The sequence below is a fragment of the Homalodisca vitripennis genome, chromosome 2, assembly GCF_021130785.1.
Source record: "Homalodisca vitripennis isolate AUS2020 chromosome 2, UT_GWSS_2.1, whole genome shotgun sequence".
Taxonomy (NCBI): Eukaryota; Metazoa; Arthropoda; class Insecta; order Hemiptera; family Cicadellidae; genus Homalodisca; species Homalodisca vitripennis.
The window spans coordinates 163,770,267-163,789,697 of NC_060208.1; the positions used below are offsets into that span (position 1 = coordinate 163,770,267).

The following is a 19,431-nucleotide window of genomic DNA, read 5'->3' on the forward strand; positions in this document are numbered from 1 at the left end:
TAAACATCTAACAAAATATAATAAACAAAAGAAACAACATATGTTAATAAACCTAATTTTGAATGACGTACAAAGAGTAAATAATTTTGCATAATACAAGGAATATTAATTTATAAAATCAATTTGTAGTTAATTGTGTTATTTAATAAAATAAAACAAATTAAAATTGTACAGGATAATTTGTATCTACAACTATCCAAACCTTAAATTTAGACCATCTGGATGTTTAGTTTGTAAGACCCTCTGATGTGCTATTTCTAAATAGTTCAATTTAAGTTTAAGCGTATTATGAATTTAGTTAATACTTTTTAAAGAAAAAAACATTCATCGAATTTCTTGTTATGCTCCATTGCATGGGCTGAAATAGGATTGAATTTAATTTTAAGGTTTGTATCGCTGCGATTTATATATATATATATATATATATATATATATACAGTATAAAAGATATATTTTATATATATATATATATATATATATTGTTTCTGAGTTATGTCAATTATAACTAGTTGCCTGGTTGTTAATGGTTTATGTTCTCTTCATATAGAATTAGAAGGTGATGAAACCCCTCTTTGCACATAGCCCTAAAAGGACGTTGTGCTGCTTCTGGAATGATAGAATTTTCGGATTGGGTAAGGTTAGAGGTATAGGCTACCTCCCGTCATAAGGCAAAATATATCTAGTGAGGAGCAGTAATAGAGTTATTTCAGTCAATTTTTTATCTCCACTCCAAGGTGAGAAGAGGGGATGCTTGCTTAGTTACAGTTACAGTCTCTTCCAGTCAGGGTTGGCAGGGAACACTACTCTCCCTCATCTTTAGGCTAGAAAGAACCCTTTAACATTAAGGGAGTCCCGTTCACTTCAACAGTCATCCTCTGGAATAAACAAAATCTATCAACCAACCTTTTCACCCCAATATTTTGATACTTGCTGTTAGTGTTATGCTGTTCCTGGGTATTGGGTTGCCTAGATTTAACTTATGCATTGGTTGTACCCAGTATAGGTCTACTGGCTGGTGTACCTGTAAACCAACCAGAAGTGAACTCTCTTTAATTTGTTCTAATATATTATATTTTGAGATTCCCAAATGAGAACTCTTAGAGAAGGGACTAACCCACTATAATCCCCCTTTTGGCTATGCCACTAAAAGAACCCTATTACTGTTCATCCTCATCCCCTCCAGAAAGGAACCTTATATTCCGATGTGTATTTTTTGCAAACAATGTAAACTACAATGTTAACTAGGAGCTCTGAAGTCAAATTATAATTTATGAGATATTTTCTGTTATTTGTACCATTCAAACTTTAATATCCCCCTCAACCTTAGCAGTTCCTCCTATTGCCAAGCTTTAGCTATAACACAAGATATTGTGTTGGTAGGTACGGCCACGCAGTTCCAGTCAAGGCAGCCAGTATGAGCCTACCAAAGTGTTATATGGCAGTGAGCCCGATCTGCGGTTCACTGGCAGAGACTTTCAAAACTACAACGATAGTCCAGCCAAACTGCGGATCTCACGGTCTCGCAAGAAGTACAAAGCTCCACCAGCTCCACCACATACCAATGGAGTAAGTTCAATCAGTGTTTAAGGCTTTCCATAACTTTTGTCCTAACATGGGAAAATTAATTAATTTTCACATTTTAAGTCTATATTGTCAATCTTTGAATTTTAATATATTGTTACAATTGGAATTATTTTAACTCTATTGTAATGGATCTTCTAATATCTCTAATGGTGTTGTTGTAGATGGATAGCTCTTCTCCAGACTCTTATCAACATTGGGAGATGACAGGGGAGGTAGTGCCACCTGTTCGCAGATTGAGGCTCTTTAAGACCAAAGCAGAGAGCAGCAAGCGGAAGGTGGAGGAGGGAAGCTCTCCTCACCATCAACCTCTACCCTCCCCTGGTCCCCTACAGCGAAGTCTCTCCTCTCCACAGTTTCAGGTGGTCAGCCCGGTATGTACCTTGGATTATAGATTGTGTCATGAGTAGAAATTCTGCATTGTGTAAACATCTAGATTTACAGTTTTTGTGAAAAATGTGTTAATGGTTCATTCTGGAGTGGTGGCTGCACAGTTAGTTAATCACATGGCTTTTGATCTAACACTATGATTTGAGCATTAAAAATAGTTTTGCGAAGTTTTGAATAATTTTTTGATTGTTGCACCATGTGATAAGTTTAAAGCAGAAGAAACAAACTTTTGAATGAAGTGAGTGCACATTATCATCCGTATGACATATTTGAAAAAGGTGGTGTATCTGTTTACGGTGGTGTATCGGCAAAGATGTGAACTGAAATAATAAATTCTAAGAAGAGACAGAGTCTAAGAGGAATTTGTTGAAAGCTTATAGATTATGAACTAGAGTGGTATATGATTCAGAACTTTTGAAACACTCAGAACTTAACAACAAATACATGTCACAGATGAAACATAACGTGAATCTATATAAATATAATGGTTTTTAATTAGTTAATAGATCTTGGTTTCATATTGTAATATCTGAACAAAACACTCAGTATATCTAGGATCACTGGATGTTTCCAAAATAATTTATAATAAAGGGTAATAAAAAGAATATACAATTTTTGAGAACATATATTTATTAAACTTTAAGACATACGAATATGAAACTTTACAGATATATTTAAGAACCTCTCAAGTTCAGATTACAGATGTTCAACATGTCCTCTAATAGCGAGAATCTTGGCCCAGAATAATAGTTTAAGAATGATAATTTTAATTGATTCTAAATTGTTGAAATCTTATTTTTTTATGATAGTGATTACACAATGATTCATTTATAGTTCTCAACTGACATTTGTTCCATTTAACAAATCATAAATTAGGAAAGAATAAAGAAGTACATCTAGATAAAATATTGTTAAAAGTTCTTAAATATTAATAACAGCAAAGATCTGACCAAGAGTTGCATGGAGTTCTGGACATGATGAAATGTCTATCGTCATAGTTTCCTCCATTTTAGGTTAGTTAGATTGGTTAATTCCTTCCTGGTCTTCCAGTATAATAAGGATCTTCCTCTGAACTGTTCCTTCCTGGTACTCAACTTTAGCTATGATACTCCGTTGGAGGATGTTTCATGGTGACGTAGGTACAAAATATAAAATTGAACATTTTGACTTAATTTAGTTTGTCTTTATACACTTTGAAACTATGTCCATACATGGTTGATAAACTCGACATTGAATAGAAAGAATAGCATTCTATTACAATTTGAAAATGAAACATATGTGGACCAATAAGAAAATTTTATGTCCAAGACAATGAATAAGTGTAACTGTATAACATTCGTGTATCTTTCTATTTTTGTTGAGAATTATAACACATTTTAAATAAACTCCTTTTATATGATTGATTCATTAATGATATTTTTACATTAAAACATAGGTGAACAAAATTAAATAAATAACTGAGTGATTTAATGATAAATACTGAAATTGACTTTAACTTAAAATGGATATTCTTAAACTGAACACAAAAAAATCATGTTACAAACTATTACTTTTCAATGTAGTTTCTTAATATCAGAGAGCTTAATACCTAATAACCAGAGAGCTGGTTCGAAACAAATCATTTAAATATAAATAGAAAAAAGTCAGAATACATTTTTTTCAGTAACTAAGTTAATTTAGGCAGGGTCGATTAAACTACTTGGCCTGTACTTGGACAGCAGTTTGTAATGGGATGTACATGTACAACATCTTTGTTAAAAGCGACCTAGAATCACTTATTTACTAAGGAAACTTAAATTGTGAGTTGTTAGTGAAATGTTGATTAATGCTTATTATCCTTTTTTCACTCCCAGATAGTATATGATGTTACTTTATGGGAGAAATAGTACTTATATGGAACCAGTTTCTAGATGGCAAAAATAAAAAATATCCTATATGGATCGTAAAAGGAACAGACAAATCTATCACTATATAATAATACACGTTTAACAATTCACGCCAACCAAACACAACACACTTCACGAAACAAATGAGAAATGTTGCAACTAAACGTCAAAGATTGCGAGTGTGGGACGGGGAATCCCCCACGGCAGCGTCAGGCTCTTTTGTGGGAATCCCCGAATTATACATAGAGTAGTGCTAGTGGAGGAATCCCTTAAAAAGAAAGTTTGTGCTAGCGATTTATTTTTTGGTTGTTTACACATTGTTCTTAAAGTTGAGAGACCAGGTGGGTGTCAGCCCAAAACAACTCGTACACCCGGTGCGACCCACCCCGCCGCCCCCCTTTGCTACGCCACTGATCTGGTTTCCAAGTGGTCCAAAACTGGGAGTCTAGTAGGAAGGAAGTACTTACTTCTTTAGGGTTATGTTTTCCACAACTCTTTTCTGACCACTTTCAAACCAAGAGTTACATCTCTTACCCTGAAAATGTAATATTGCTAATGCAATTGTTTCAGGAATAAATCTATGTAAGCACTGTAATCTTCACTGATTATAGAACAAACCAATAAGGATTAGTGAGGGTTAAAAGCTGAGGGATTGTGGATAATTTTAATTTTTTCATTGTATTGCATAGTTTGTATGGGTTCTCAAAGGAACCTTTACTTGAATAAATTTGAGCTTTTAAAAAAGATATTAACACCCACCATTTCTTTAGTCGAATTTAGTTTCCTATACTGGCATCGATATTTCTCAGAGCGAGAGCAAGGTCTCATGTTCAAACTGAGAACGCTATTTGTATGGCTTCAGTGGGAGTGAGATTGGGTGTTGAAATCAAAATGTTAAGAATCATGGCATGTGAGTCACTTCATAAACAAGTGATTTTCACTGAATATGTTTTGTTGGTACAAACTGACGAAACTGACAATATTTCAAAAGGTCTTTGACGTTTTAATTATTTATACTGTTCATAAAATAATATAACACAATATGCAATAATTCTAATAGGCGTTTAACCAATAAAAGAAAGTAAATATTAAGTCAACAACAAATCAAAATATACTTCAGCCTGTTGGCTGTGCTGAAATTTATTTATTAGTTATGTGTACTTAAAAATAAATAAAATATATGAACTCTCATAAATAATAAACTGTTTTAAAATAACAATGCATTTTGCATTTTTGCACAAATTATATAAAACCAGACTGAAACAACAGATGTGTCTGTTATATTTGGAATAGTATGGATTAATATACTATTATTATTATCAATTTGTATAACAATAATAATTAGTATTTTGAATTTCAGGCAGAACTTATTGAAGCTGCAGAGAGGCTAAGGCCGGTGAGAGAACCACCGATTGGTAAAGCTGCTGATTCTCCAGTTCTTAGGTCAAGAGAGAACTTTGAGAAACCTTACCAAAACCAAACCAACAGTCCTAAGAACGAACGAAATCGAACGAAAAACAACTACATTAATAGTTATGAAGCTTCAAGAGAAGCTAGGAATAATATAAACAATTCTGAGAACAAGTCTAACAATGTACAACGAATGCAGAGGAGTGTAACGCCAAAGGACGAGATCATGGCTCGAGTACGAAACAGGAACAACAGGAAGATCACAGATCACAGGCCGAGAGGGGATGGAGTTGGGGAGGTTAGAGCAAGAGGGGAGGGGTCGACAGGGAAGGAGTCTACGCCTGAACCTGTACCTAGGAGACATTCAAATCGTAATCATGAGAAGAAAATAGAAAAATCATGGGGAGAAATGTAAGTTTTACATCATAATTATTTCCACTGTGTAAAATTAACACTGTTGACATTTTAATATTCAGTCACCTTAAAGATGTGCTAGGCCACCGTCAGTTTAGCAACAATACGATCACCACTGGATCGTTTCTCAACCTCTTGGATGCTGCTGGTCTTTCTTCCATCAAACTGCTCATATGTGAACTCTCATAGATTATAGATATAAACATAAATTTAAGTTTAATTCCTTTAAAAAAAATTAATTAACTTTGGTCAACACTGAACTGCAATCACAAAATTCAAATATACTGTACATAAGTTATATTTTAAAATATTTTCTATTATAAAATCATGCACAATAATGACATCTGTTGCTTTTTGCATGGTGTAAAATATTAAATATATTTTATATTTGTATTATTATTTAAATGTTGTATTGTCTATTTCCAGAATATTAAAATAATTTATAGCTTATTTTTTTATATATAAAAACAATCAAAATTATGTAAGTTTATAGGATTTATATCAAATAATTACAGTGGGTAGCATCCCTCAAGTCAAGTATTTTTAATCCTTTGAGTGCAAAGTGAGAACGTGTGGAGTTTACAGACTTATCTTCAAGAACTGTAACATAACAATCTCATACTCTAAGGGAAAACAAAACTGTTATTGCCAGCCTTTGTTGGAGATTATGTTCTAATGGGATGCGTCACGCTGTTTTGAATGTGTTAATTCTTGAAGTCATTCTGTTTCCATTGAGTAGTCTGTAAAACACTGACCAGACATTTATTGTTTCCAACATATGTATTTAAATGCTTTAAAATTCCACAATCTCTAATGTAATACTAATATGGAACCAAGCCTTTTACATGTAGTACGTATCAATAAAAGTACCTAATTGTGAACTATATCCGTCACTGGTGGTTACTCTCAGGTTTTACCCCAGCAATCTAAGGTTGAATCCTGGCTCACGACGTTTATTCTCATGATAGCTAATGATAATCTGAGTATAGTCTGAAGTAATATAATAAACAGTTCCAGAATTAGGCTTTAGACCATCTATTCACAAAAAATGTACAAAATGGTCAAACATTGCTATTGGAATAAAATTTTAAATACCATATCTTTATACAAATACAGTTGAACAAAATTAAATTAGCTATATATTTTTAATATATCACACCTTAAAAAAAAAACAAACAATTTATTTGTTACTAGCACGCCAACAACAAAGCCAACAGCGCCTGTAAAGACTTTCTACTTCGGTATGAACGAGGATGACATGCTGAACAACAGCAACAGCTCGGGAGAGGACAACCCTGAGGTGGAAAGGTTTGCGGCGAGTATCCAGCGGCGGGCCTTGACCACTACCACTCCCCAACCCCCCGCCTTGGCCCATCATCATGCTTCTGGCAGTGACAGTCTGAGTAGTGATCCCAATGGGGAGGAGGTAAGTAATATATTACAGTATACATAAATGTTAATGGCATTAAAAACATATTAACATCTACACAGGGCTCTCTGCTATGAGTTCAGTACAGAGCAAATCTTTCTTTGTATATCCAGAACTGACATTAGCTATTTCACAGCCCAACATTCTTTGATGCCCCCCTCCTCTGTTTACCACAACCTTTTGTGATCTACCTCCTTAACTTCTTATCAGGAAACTTTTCTTTGTACTTGCACGTTAAGCACCCTAGGTCACTCCTGCCCTTTGTATATTACCGCATTTGATAATATATGTTACCAGTATGTTAAACAATTTGTCAACTGTGCAGATATATTAGCTAAAATCCCCTTTTAAAAACAGATTTTAAACAGTATCCTGTTTGAGAGTTTAGTTGTTTTAGTCTTATTTATCAACATATTTGTTTTTTTTTTTTTTTTCGAAAATAATAATGTTATAACATATTCCATCATATTTGTCTCAATACACATTTTTTAATATGATAGCTTTTTCAGTATATTAATAACACAACTTTTTGTCATGTTTATTTTATAATACAACACAGTAAAATATGATGCTTTTAAAATTAAATTATTGGCCACAGTAAAAAATGTTTTTATCCTAAAAATATAGAATTTTGAGATCTGCAGAAATTGGCTATGTTTATTTGGTACTTCAGATAAACTATAATGTAACTCTATATCAATTTATAGTTATTATTTAAATAATGTTTAGCAAACATGTATTTCATAAATGTGGAATACAACAAGTAATTAAGACTATGTATTTTGTTTTCATAATATTTTATCAAGTATAGCGCTAAATCCAACCTTATAATAAATGTAATATCTGGTGTTAGGCTTTTTGTGAATGACTGAAAATATTCTGAGAGAGAATAAAATTAAATCATATTGATCTGCATAGCTATTTAGGCTGCTAGAGGCTAAAATTTAATTTACTTCCTGCTATTGTAAAACCTTTTTATGAGTACATGCTTTTCTCCTCCAGGTGGGATCCTAGTACAGACCATAAGAATAAAAACTACAAGTTAAATGATTTGTCTAAGTGTGGGCATCTGTTTTGACAGAATGGACCAACGATATCGCTGCAGCTGCGGCCTATACTACCACGCAAACAGTTGGACATCCCACGGTTCTCACCTACGGCAGCATGGCGATTATTGTCAGCTCTAGAGTCTCCTCCACCCAGTGAAGAGGACGACCTGGTGCCCCTGGAGGACAGAATTCCCGCCCCCCACCACATCCACCCCGACAAGAGCGGGGACTCTGGAATCAGTGGAGATGCCAGCCCCCAGCACCAGGACTCTACACACAACTCCCAGGTTAGCCAAATATTTTACTACTAATAAGCTATTATGTCTGTGTTTTTAAGTAACCTGCAACATTAGCACTCACAAAAATATTAGCTTCCACTTAATGAACCTGATTTCAATTTAGTACTGTGATAATTATTTTTGTTGTCATACTAAAGGGTTTTATTTTTGTGTTTTTTTTTACCTAGAATGATTAAGTAATTAAATTTATTCAGTACTTTAATATGTGTTTCAAAAGTATCTTATCTTATTGTCTATTGTACAAGCACATGACTAGAATGGTTTAAGAGCTGGAATACACATGTAGTCAATTATAGTGTGCATTAACAGACCAGTCACATGATCTCGACATTGTGTCAGTTTCAGGCAGTTAAACGTCAAATCGTGTGCACTGGGAGCTCATAGCATTTTGGTTTTGTGCATTTTATGAAACATATGGAATATAAACGCCTTTGGAGAAGACTTTTTAATGTGCCATAGATAATAAATGTAGTTGGCAACATGTTTAAGAGTGGCCACAGTAGACAGTGAATCTCATTCTGGAAGACCAGCAACAAATCAAAATGCTAAAGCTTTTGATCAAGTGATGAATGATCAACATATTACTACCCATGAACTAACTATATAGGTTAGCATCACTAATGGTTCAGTTTATTTTATTTTAACAGAAGATTGGTCAATGTGCAGAGTTGCAAAGGCAAGGCAGGTAGAACAAAAGCAAATGCCACTGGAAATCGTTTAGGATATGCTAGAATTCACATAGAATCACTCTAATGTTCTCAAAACATATAGTTTTAGTCACAACAGGTAATTAATCGTGGTGTATGGGTGATTTTTTACCACTGGAGCACCCGAGGGTCAGACTATCACTAAAGACTATTATTAGAAGTTCTATGTTGCTCACATTATTGTGTCCAGAGTAACATCATAACTTGTAGATCACAAAATCTTGGCAGCTTCATCAGAGTCAACTAGTTCTTCATTAACATAAATAGACAATGAAAATTTAAAAAATTACATGTATTAAAATCTGTATTGTTTTAATGTTATTAAACTGTTAGTACATGTTTATAATTATAAATGTTTTGCATCAAATTGAATCTGATGATCCTAGTTATATTTTAAAATGTCTCTATACCATTCTAAATACTGAGATTAAATACCTTCTCTCTAATCATTAGCTTGTTGAAGCTAAGGAAGTCAAAGTTTTGAAAACCCTCCCAATTAAGACCAATGTTTGTACCATATGTACTTCATAGAGTGGTTAGTGCTATACCAAGTTTCATAAGTATAATAAATGTTATATCCTGAATTTGCAGAGCCTTTTTATCTTCATTAAGAAGCAATAGCCATTGATTTCATAAGAACAGGTTAACTACACAATTTCTTTATTAATAACTCTATTAGTTTTGATTGTTTTACAAATTGAAATTTACTGATTGTAGGAAAATTGGGCAACATTTTCCTCAAGGTATTTATGTAACTTTTCAATGGTTTTAAAATCGTATTTGATGTATAACTGGTGTTCTTTGGCTTATTAGCCCCTTAAATATTTTTTAATTTTAATTTTTGGTCAGCCTTTATTTCTTTTTTGGCAATTCTCAATGTTGCTCACTTGCATTAGCTCCAATTGTAATGATGGGTTGAAAATTGTCATAGAGCAACCTGTTTTAAATTATGCACTACTAGTTTTTACGTTTTTCTACTGTATCACTCTTAACATTTTTACTGTAAATCTTGCCGGAGAACTTGAGAAGAAGAAATAAAACCTGGATAGGGAAACAAACCTCAAGTTGTTTATCAATTATTATAAAAATTTTTAACTATCGAAAGGAAACAAGAAACACAAAATACCAGTTTGTATTTCTTGGTTTAAATAAACCAGTGCTAATGTAAGAAGTGACAATAATAGTGAGGCAGGGTGTCAGATTAAAATTGTACTTCCCAGAAACAGCTTTTATTTAGTGTTAATAAGCTTTCATAATAATTAGCTCAGTTGTTTATCACAGTTAATTAAAGTATCATTCAATGACATTATATGTTGCAGGCTGCGTGGACTCCCCAGCAGGACTTGGAGGAGACTAGCTCAGATGGTGGTTTAGAGTCAGCTCCCTTGTCTCCCGAGAGCCTTCCCCTCGCCAAGTTCTCTCCCCGGTTCTCCCTCTCACTTCCCCGAGACGACAGGCTGGCTATATATTCTCAGTCAGATAAGGTCGGTTGTTAGTTGGGTAAAAATTTTATGTGAAATAATCATGAATTTTAATCTCTTAACCGTTGAACATATACAGTTTTGTGTGCCAAGTTCACCCTTAAATATACAGAACTCACCATCTGCTCTTTGTTTGAATAAACTGGTAACTAAAGGCTCCTGCCATCTAGCAGTATCCATGAAAACTAATATAACTTGAAAATAGCATGCCCTTGGTGATTGTCACCTCTACAAAACGAACTATATTCAAATTAATACAAGTCCACATGCAATTCTATTCTGCAAAATTGATTTGTTGCGTATTAGCTGCATAGCTGGTTTTACAAGGGTTAAATGTAATATTTTACTACTATTACTATCGAGTGTAATGTTGGACTATGTGAGGTGTATTGTCTTTATCAACACTAAAAGAGCATAGTTTGCAATATTGACCTCTATGTAAAGGCTCACAGAGCATGCAATTGGTTAACACTAAAATTATTTTAGTACAAGTGGAAATGATCCTATCATTTTTAATAGTTTTAAGGGTTAATGTGCACTTTTAGCAAAACAAAAAACGTATGACATTATTTAGAAATGAATAAATGAAACTGCTTGGTGAAATATGTTTACAATGTTAACATCTGGTTTCAATATTGTGTAGTTCATCCTATTAAATTCTTGGATAGTTAAGATTATGCTGATTGTGAATTCACCTTTGCTTTTCAATTGTTCAAACCAAGGAATTCATATGTATATTACGTTCATAATTTTCTTTTGTTTCAAGATAAAATAAACTATAACATAAATATATGATTATTTTAGTTAGGTGGTTAAAGTTATTGGCCAGTAGTAAAGAGTATGTTATCATCTTTTTAACTGGCACTATCATTTTAGTTCTTCTAAGAGTAGATGTGTTAAATAGAATTATATTTTCTTTAGCTGATAGTTGTAAACAATTTTTTTCAAGATTCACCTTACAGATGTGTTGAATAAGATAAAGTTCTTTTGTCTCATGTCTGAATCCACTGGATTTTTGGTAACAGTGTGAATCCTACAAAAGTATAAATATGCAGTTGTCGTAACAAGACTTCATAGATTTATCTCTTTCAAATGTGGTCCTCACAAAAACTCCCTCAGTTTTGGGTACACACAAAAAGTCATATGGATGCTGGGATTGCTGGAGTGAAATCATATAGAGAGCTTGTAGTTACATTATATTGCTATGAGGCTAGGCATTGTTATGAAGAAATAAAATCCCTGTACATTAAACCTGGTAACATTGTGTTCTGAATGGCTTTTGACTTTCTATACGTCAAACATTTTCTATATTCTAAAATACATTACCCTACAAATTTCATATACTACAATATTGGCAATAAACACAACTTAACAACAAAATTCTGCTCAGATGAAGATGGGTAGTAGTTGTTAAACTTAAGAGCATGGTCAGGATCTGTGAAAATGTTCCTTATTCTCTGGATGGCACTCTTAATTATTATACCAGTATTACAAATTAGAAATCTGACATTACTGAATTATCTAAGAGAGATTGTTGATTCAGATGAAGGAGGAACCAGACAGTTTCCAGAGCCTGAAGAAGCTGAAAAGGTCAATGTCAGGGGCACTGGGCCGTGGCGTTGGCGGTGGGGTCAAGGAGACCACTAGTCTGCCGCTGGACAACAACTGGGTACTCAGCCGTAGTGTCCCCAACAGTCTCAACAATGGCAACGCAAGCTTGCAGCGCTGGTCCTCCTCTAGTCCTTCATCCCCTGACCAGGCCAGTCACTTTCCATTCTACAATTTCTAATTTTCACGTGTTCTCTGAGGTTGTATTTTTTTCCCAGAGACAAGAATTGCTAAACCAATTCTGTCAACTTTTATTACTTTGTTGGAATTTAGTATTAACACAATACTAGATCGAACAAATAAAGTACTTTTTAAGTATGATATGTACTCTGCATTTGCATAATTTCAATAGACCAATTATTCTAATTCTGATAGACACATTTCGATAATTCCAGTTGTGTCAAAGGTTTTGGAACGTCTAGTTCACAAGCAGGTAGTTTATTATCTGGAATCTAATTAGTTAATTAGCAACTGTCAGTTTGGGTTTCGGGCCAAACGGAGTACTACTGATGCATTCAGTCTTTTGTAAATGACTGTTTTGAGGGCTTGGAACAGAAAAATGCTGTTAATTTTAGGTCATATGACATTTCCAGGGCCTTTGACACAGTCGACTAAATGATCCTAATAAGTAAGTTGAGCTACTATGGTTTCAGTGAACTTGCTGTCAATTTCTTCAAGTCATACCTTTCCAATAGGAGTCGATATGTTTATATAAATGGTTCTATTTCTGAAACTCGCCCTGTTAATTATGGAGTTCCACAAGGCTCCATTTTAGGTCCAACTCTATTTAATGCATATATAAATGCCTTCCAATCTTTGGCGATAGCGGTGTAAGCACTTATTTATTTGCTGATGACCTGGGGCTCACAATCAGCTCTAAATCAGACATTGAATGTAAAAATATTGTTGGCTTTAAGACTTTGATTATAAATTATTGGTGTGCAGCTAACAAGTTATGTGTTAATAATGAAATAATCCAGGATTTAAAAACAACACTAGCTTATAAGCCCAGTGAAAATGATTGTAGTCTCAAGTTTCTTGGAGTATACATTTAATCTAATCTTAAATGGCAAGCTCACATAGATTATTCTGCTTCTAAGATCGCTCAGGCCATTTTCTTAATTAGATCTCTAAAGGGTGTTGTTTCCTCAGACCTTTGGCTGCATATGTACTATGCTTATGTCCACAGTTTTCTAACCTATGGCATTGTTTTGTGGGGTTACTCACAAGCTGCAAGCAAGATATTCATTCTATAGGCAGTTAGGCTGCTATGTAATGTTCCTAACCGTGAACACTGTAAACGTCTTTTTCTAAAACTTAATATTTTAACACTGCCTTCTATTTATATATTATATGTGCTCTTGTATGTAAAAAGTAATTTGAACAACCTTTCTAACCAAAGTAATAATATTCATAGTTAACTATACACGTAATAGAAATAATCTAGTAATAACAAAATGTAATTTTTCAAGCACCCAATCCAGTTTTAAGTATCAAGGAATTAAGATATACAATGCATTGCCTTCAGATATAAAATAGTTAAGTAGAACTAATTTTAAGAACTGGGTAAAAAAGTTGTTACTCAAATCTTGCCTGCATAGTGTTAATGCTTTTATATTGTATTAAGAGACAATGTGGGATAGATTATTTTAGACAACTAGTTATTTGACGTTTTTATATGTATGTTCATTACATCTTGGCAATAAATTATTTGATTTGCATGCGTTGTAACCTTTTTTAACAACTCACTATTAGTTTAAAGTTGGAGTTATTGTTTTATCAGGAGGATGAACTGTCACTGGTAAAACAGCCATCGTTCTCTTACCTGGCGACTGGTGGCCATGTCATGTACCTGCCCGAGTACTCCATGCCCAGATCCCATAGGTGAGTAGCCCACAGCAAACTGATGAGTTCATGGTCAACATGTTTAGCTAGCAAATAAGCAAGTAACAACTAATCAATCTGAATTTATGTGCGTAAGAGTAATAATACAGGTTTACTGAATTAGTTATCAGTCATTAAAGAATTTTAGAGCAGCCAATGACAGAACTACATCCAAAAAAGCATGGTGATCATAATGCAATAACATTTCAAAGTTGTTTAAGTCAGTTCTTTTAAATTTTTTAAACTATAAAACAATTAAAAACCATTTTTAAACATTAATTTGTAACCAAACTGTATCATGAATTCTAGTCTAGGAAAATTCAGGGACCCATCACACAGGAATCCAAGAAATTGGACACACATCAGCAGCATGTTGTAATCTAGAAATCGCAACAATACATTACATTCAGGTCTTATCATTATTAGAAGTTCTGAGATCACCTGAACAGTATGTCTGAAAGTCTAGTAGCACAGTCTTAGTTTGATATATAATACCTTTCATCCAAAGCTTTGAGTAATTTCAAAGACTCAAGAATGCATGTGAAAGAATACTTTGGGTCATGAAAGAGTGAGGATGCAGGATAATTTGTGGAATTTTGGAATAGTACCATAGTTGATGAAATTGATGTATTTTCTCTGTCTTTTCCATTATTTGAGAGGTTGCAACTTACGTATGAACTATCGTCTTGGTCATGTTTCATTTGGCTCACAATGCCCTTCATCCTGACAATGGTCAGATGAATAAAGGAGTTAATATTACAGCCCTCTTCCCTCTAAAAGTCTCCCCTCTATTTGTGTAATTGATTCCCTTTAGTAGGAAGGTGATTTTTATTACGAATGTAGGAATCAATTACTTTGTTAGTTTCGATTCCATTTCCCACTGATCCAATTCTTCGTTTGTCACCTGTGTCCTGTGCGATACTAGATAAGTTTTTGTTGATTGAAGGGATGTACAAGTATGAATACGAATAAGAATAAGAATACAACACCAATTCTATTAATTGCACAAGGACATTCTGTCAGTATGATACAAGAAAGTAAGAAATATAGTGAAAGCTACGCTGTGCTTTCAATTGGCCTCTGATTGACCACATCTTTAATTAGCCCAATTGGGCTAACTATTCAGTTACTGTATTGATTTGCCCATCATCATCTTAGTCCAAGTCATATCGAAACATGTCTTTAATTAGTGTAAAGTTGACTACATAGATGATTAGCGTCAAGACTGATCACCTCTTTGATTAGCGTAAACGTCTGTGCTTGGACTCTTGTTTCTGAACTCTTTTTACTTCAACTACTTGGAACCTGTTTTTTCTGGTATGTTTATTGTGATATAGAACTATATAATATTTAACTTGTTCACTACGAATAAAATTCTTAAATTTTTAAAAGATTCATAATTTTTTTTTCTGTATACGTCTTTCCCGACAGTGTTTTTAGTGGATATTTGACATATTTCTGTTATTGTTCATATTATTTGTGTATATTTTTGAAAATAAACCGTTTCTACTTTGATGGTTATTTAATGGTGTAATAAAATTCAATTAGTGACAAGGTTTCAATTCATTTATAATTTGCTTCACATAAAATTACAAAGAAACACCAGAGTGATCCGGAAGAAACAGAGGATCATCAGCTCACGAGGTTCAATTGTGAACGGTTTGATCAGGAAAAGATCTACATTGAAGTATGGCATATTAAATTTGTTACTGGTCCCTCGATATCCCAAATAATAGATATCAGAAAAAGATTACTGTTTATAAATGGTTTAAGCCATAAGATCTTAGGAATTTTAGTGGGTGGTATTCACAATCTCCTATCTATTATTATTGTATGAAGAACAGAGCACATAATTTTACATGTTAATTTTAGAGCAACCATTAATGTATAATCAGTCTCTATGCAATCTGATACTGGAAGGTTGTGCAACTATAGTGTCTGAAGAAACCTGGCATATATAGGGAACCTGTTCTTCATATAATCTAATAATTTTTTATTTCCTTCTTTGGCCTAGCTGTTAAACTGTTGGGACAAATGAATGTTCACATTAAGTTAGGAGAAAGTCTCAATCTCTATGTTACTTTTAGTGTTAAACAGAACATACTTAGACTGGATTTGATTGTCCAGCTCAACTTACATACTATGTCACTTTTAAGATTACAATACATAGTTTCTGACCAAACACACCAAACATTGCAAATAAAATCCTAAAAAAGAGTTTATTGATTTATGCAGAGTTTTTTTTTTACTATCGGTGAAAGTACATGTTCCAACTTAACAGTTTACTAATACTTAAAGAAAAAGCAGTAACAGTTTAAAAAAAACTAGACGAGTTCTATTGGCTCTTAAGTATAAAGTAAGGGACCTCGTCTAATCAAAAATAGTATTCTGGAATAGGTCAATCACTCGGAGTTGGCTGCACCATGCGTAACCAAGTAATTGTCAAGAAGCCTAATGGTAATTTACGAATTTGTGCAGATTTTCGACAATGAGTTATTCACAAAAATAGGGGGTTGTAAGAAATTTATCACATTAGATTTAACTGAAGCTTATCTATCTATATCTATGGAGGAGGAGTTGAAGAACTTTTTAGTAGTAATTACCATGCCGTTTGGTCATATATGTTACAACAGACTTTCCTTTGGTGTTGCCCCTGTAACTGCTATGTTCCAAAAGAGAATGTATCCTATGTTGGATGGACTATAAGGTGTAGTATACTTGTTGTCATTGTGAAGAATGATGAAGAGCATGTCAAAACTTTGGCAGAATTGTTAAAAAATATATTACAGAACATGGATTTTGTTTAAACTGATCCAAGTGTAAATTCATGCAGAGTAAATTAAACTACTTAGTTCTAAGCATACCCAAAGAAGGAATATCTACAAATGTTGATAAGGTAAAATTAATCCTAGACATGTCTCAACCGAAAGATATCAAATAACTAGAAATTTTTATTGGCATAGCAAATTTTTATTCAAGATTCATTTTTTATTCAAGATATTTATGTTCCTCTCAACACATTTAGGAGTTACTGGGATTTTGATGGTGGAGTGTTGAGAGACAGTGAACAAAATCAAACAAGCATTAGTATCTGCTCCACTTTTCCAATTGACAAGAAGCTAAGATTTCTGTAAAAACTGATAATTTATTGTCAGAGATAGATCTTTGCATGATTTGTTAATCTTATTTGGTTTGCTAATAAGTACCACACGTCCTGTGTAGGGAGAGGGACAGGACACCAGCAGCTCTGTCGCTGTCCAAGTCCTGCGAGGACCTGAGCCAGAAGGAGCAGCTGGCACCAAGTGTACTGCGTGCTCTGGAGCCGCGCGGGCCGCAGTGGACGCAAATTCACCTTCCAGAGCACAGTACGTCAAATTGAGCGGCGTAGATTGGCTGAGAAACTATCAAAAGAGGCTGAGCAAAAAGGTAAATTTTCATGTCATTTTCTTCGTATTCTCCTACATATTTAGGTTTAGGTGTTAAGGTTTTCGTCTATGAAAGTTATATCTCTAGGGAAGTTTTATGTTCCCTCAATAAATAATCACTTTCAAAAGACAATACATTTTTGACAGTAATTAGTAAAGTACAAAGAGCTCTAATATAATTTTTTTTTTCATTCAACATTTCTCTTTTTACTTACTAAACTTGAATGGCTACAATTTTTTAATCTTTCTATTGATTTTATTAAGTGGTTGCCAACTTTAAATTCATATAGAACTAGCTGTTACTCGCGGCTTCACTTGCAATCTTCAAAGTCCTTAGTTTCATTATCCTTGCAATTTTCATTATCCTTAGTAAAAGCACTTACGATGTAATATGAAGGAATCCTATGAAATATTTCTAGCTTAAGTAGGCATTATTTCAGTGTCCATGCTAAGAGTATCAGAATTTAATCAGACTCATCAGTTTTGCACGTGTAGGAGCATTTCTGGTTCAAAATAATTATAAACACTACAGCTGAGTCTGTCTTTTCATCACGTAAAAAATACAAATACATAGGTGCCGGAAACATACTTCGGTCAAAAAGTGTTTATTTCATTCCTTGTTATGTACTTCTCTGGTCTAAGTTATTTCCAGTGCCACAGTAGGGTTTGTATTGTTGTCCCGATGAAGAAAAAATATGTACGAGTACACGCATAGGTCTGAGAAGCCTACTTCAGTTAAAAAGTGTCTATTTCAGACTATATAAAATCACTTACGGTCAGATGTGTTTGACTTATTACCCTGATCAAAAAACTACGCGTATAAAGCTCTTGGAAATCTACTTTTGGTCAAAAAGCAATTTACTTCCTGTTCTTGTAATCTACTTTTGATCTAAGGTATTTCCAGTGCTATAGTTGAGTTTGCTTTGTCCCTATGAAGAAACTATACTCACATACATAGTACCGAGAGACCTAATATAGTATAGGTTTTGCGTTATTGTCTTGTTGTTTTTCTTATTTTCCTCTTCTTATAAATCTTCCTTGGATTTCAACGTATATTTAACAAACAGATTTGGCTGAATTGTCTCAGTCATTCTTGAGATTAGCACTTAGCAACACATTTGACAATAAATGTTCATTTATAAGATTTAAGTCTGTGCTTTCATTGAAGTTTTTCACTGAATTCCCATGGATTGTTCCTCAAAGATGCAGGAATGCTACAAAACCAATAAAGTTCTTACCGTGGTGAAAAGATATCATACCACAAATTGTATACTCTTCTAATAAGTCTCAAAATATAAATTGGGAGACGTGTAAATAAACAAGATACAATACTACTCTGAGTTTCGAAATTAATATTAAAATTACAGCAAAAGTCTACTTAAGGTTATGTTTCAAATGCAACAAAAATTTTCATTAAAAGCTTTAAACATTTGTTAATACTGGATTCTCAAAGAGGTCTTTTGATGTGAAGTGAAATTAGATTGCTGCACAGAAAAGTATTCATTATCTGATTCAATATCTATTGAGATAATTCATGGATGTTCTCTTGATATAATAAAAAATATGTTATGTACTGCTTAGATTAAAACTTTTAAATAGCAGCTAAGTATATGGAAATAACAATCTGCTCTTCCTTATCTGACAACTTTCAAAGTCATTTGGTGCAACTATCTCAAACATTTCATTTCTGCTGTCATCAGAGTTTAGTTTAATTCTAAAGAAACATTGTTTTGTTACTGGTAGTGATGTGATGTGTGGTAGACACATCATTACTTATGTCAAATATGTGCAGAGTCGTGGATAACTGTTTTAACAGAGGAGGTATAAAAGACTGAATGCAATGTGTTTTCTTAAAATTTAGTGTATGT

At 33.5% G+C, this 19,431-nt stretch overlaps 1 protein-coding gene across 1 annotated transcript in view; it reads left to right on the forward strand.

Annotated features, from left to right (window-relative positions):
* LOC124354977 overlaps positions 1 to 19,431 on the forward strand; it is a 124,208-nt gene that overhangs the window by 84,114 nt on the left and 20,663 nt on the right. The window contains 10 exon segments of the mRNA XM_046805816.1: positions 1,381 to 1,566; positions 1,746 to 1,955; positions 5,218 to 5,678; positions 6,876 to 7,107; positions 8,192 to 8,446; positions 10,485 to 10,649; positions 12,190 to 12,405; positions 14,038 to 14,138; positions 17,361 to 17,468; positions 17,470 to 17,564. Coding sequence (XP_046661772.1) covers positions 1,381 to 1,566; positions 1,746 to 1,955; positions 5,218 to 5,678; positions 6,876 to 7,107; positions 8,192 to 8,446; positions 10,485 to 10,649; positions 12,190 to 12,405; positions 14,038 to 14,138; positions 17,361 to 17,468; positions 17,470 to 17,564 — 2,029 coding nt within the window.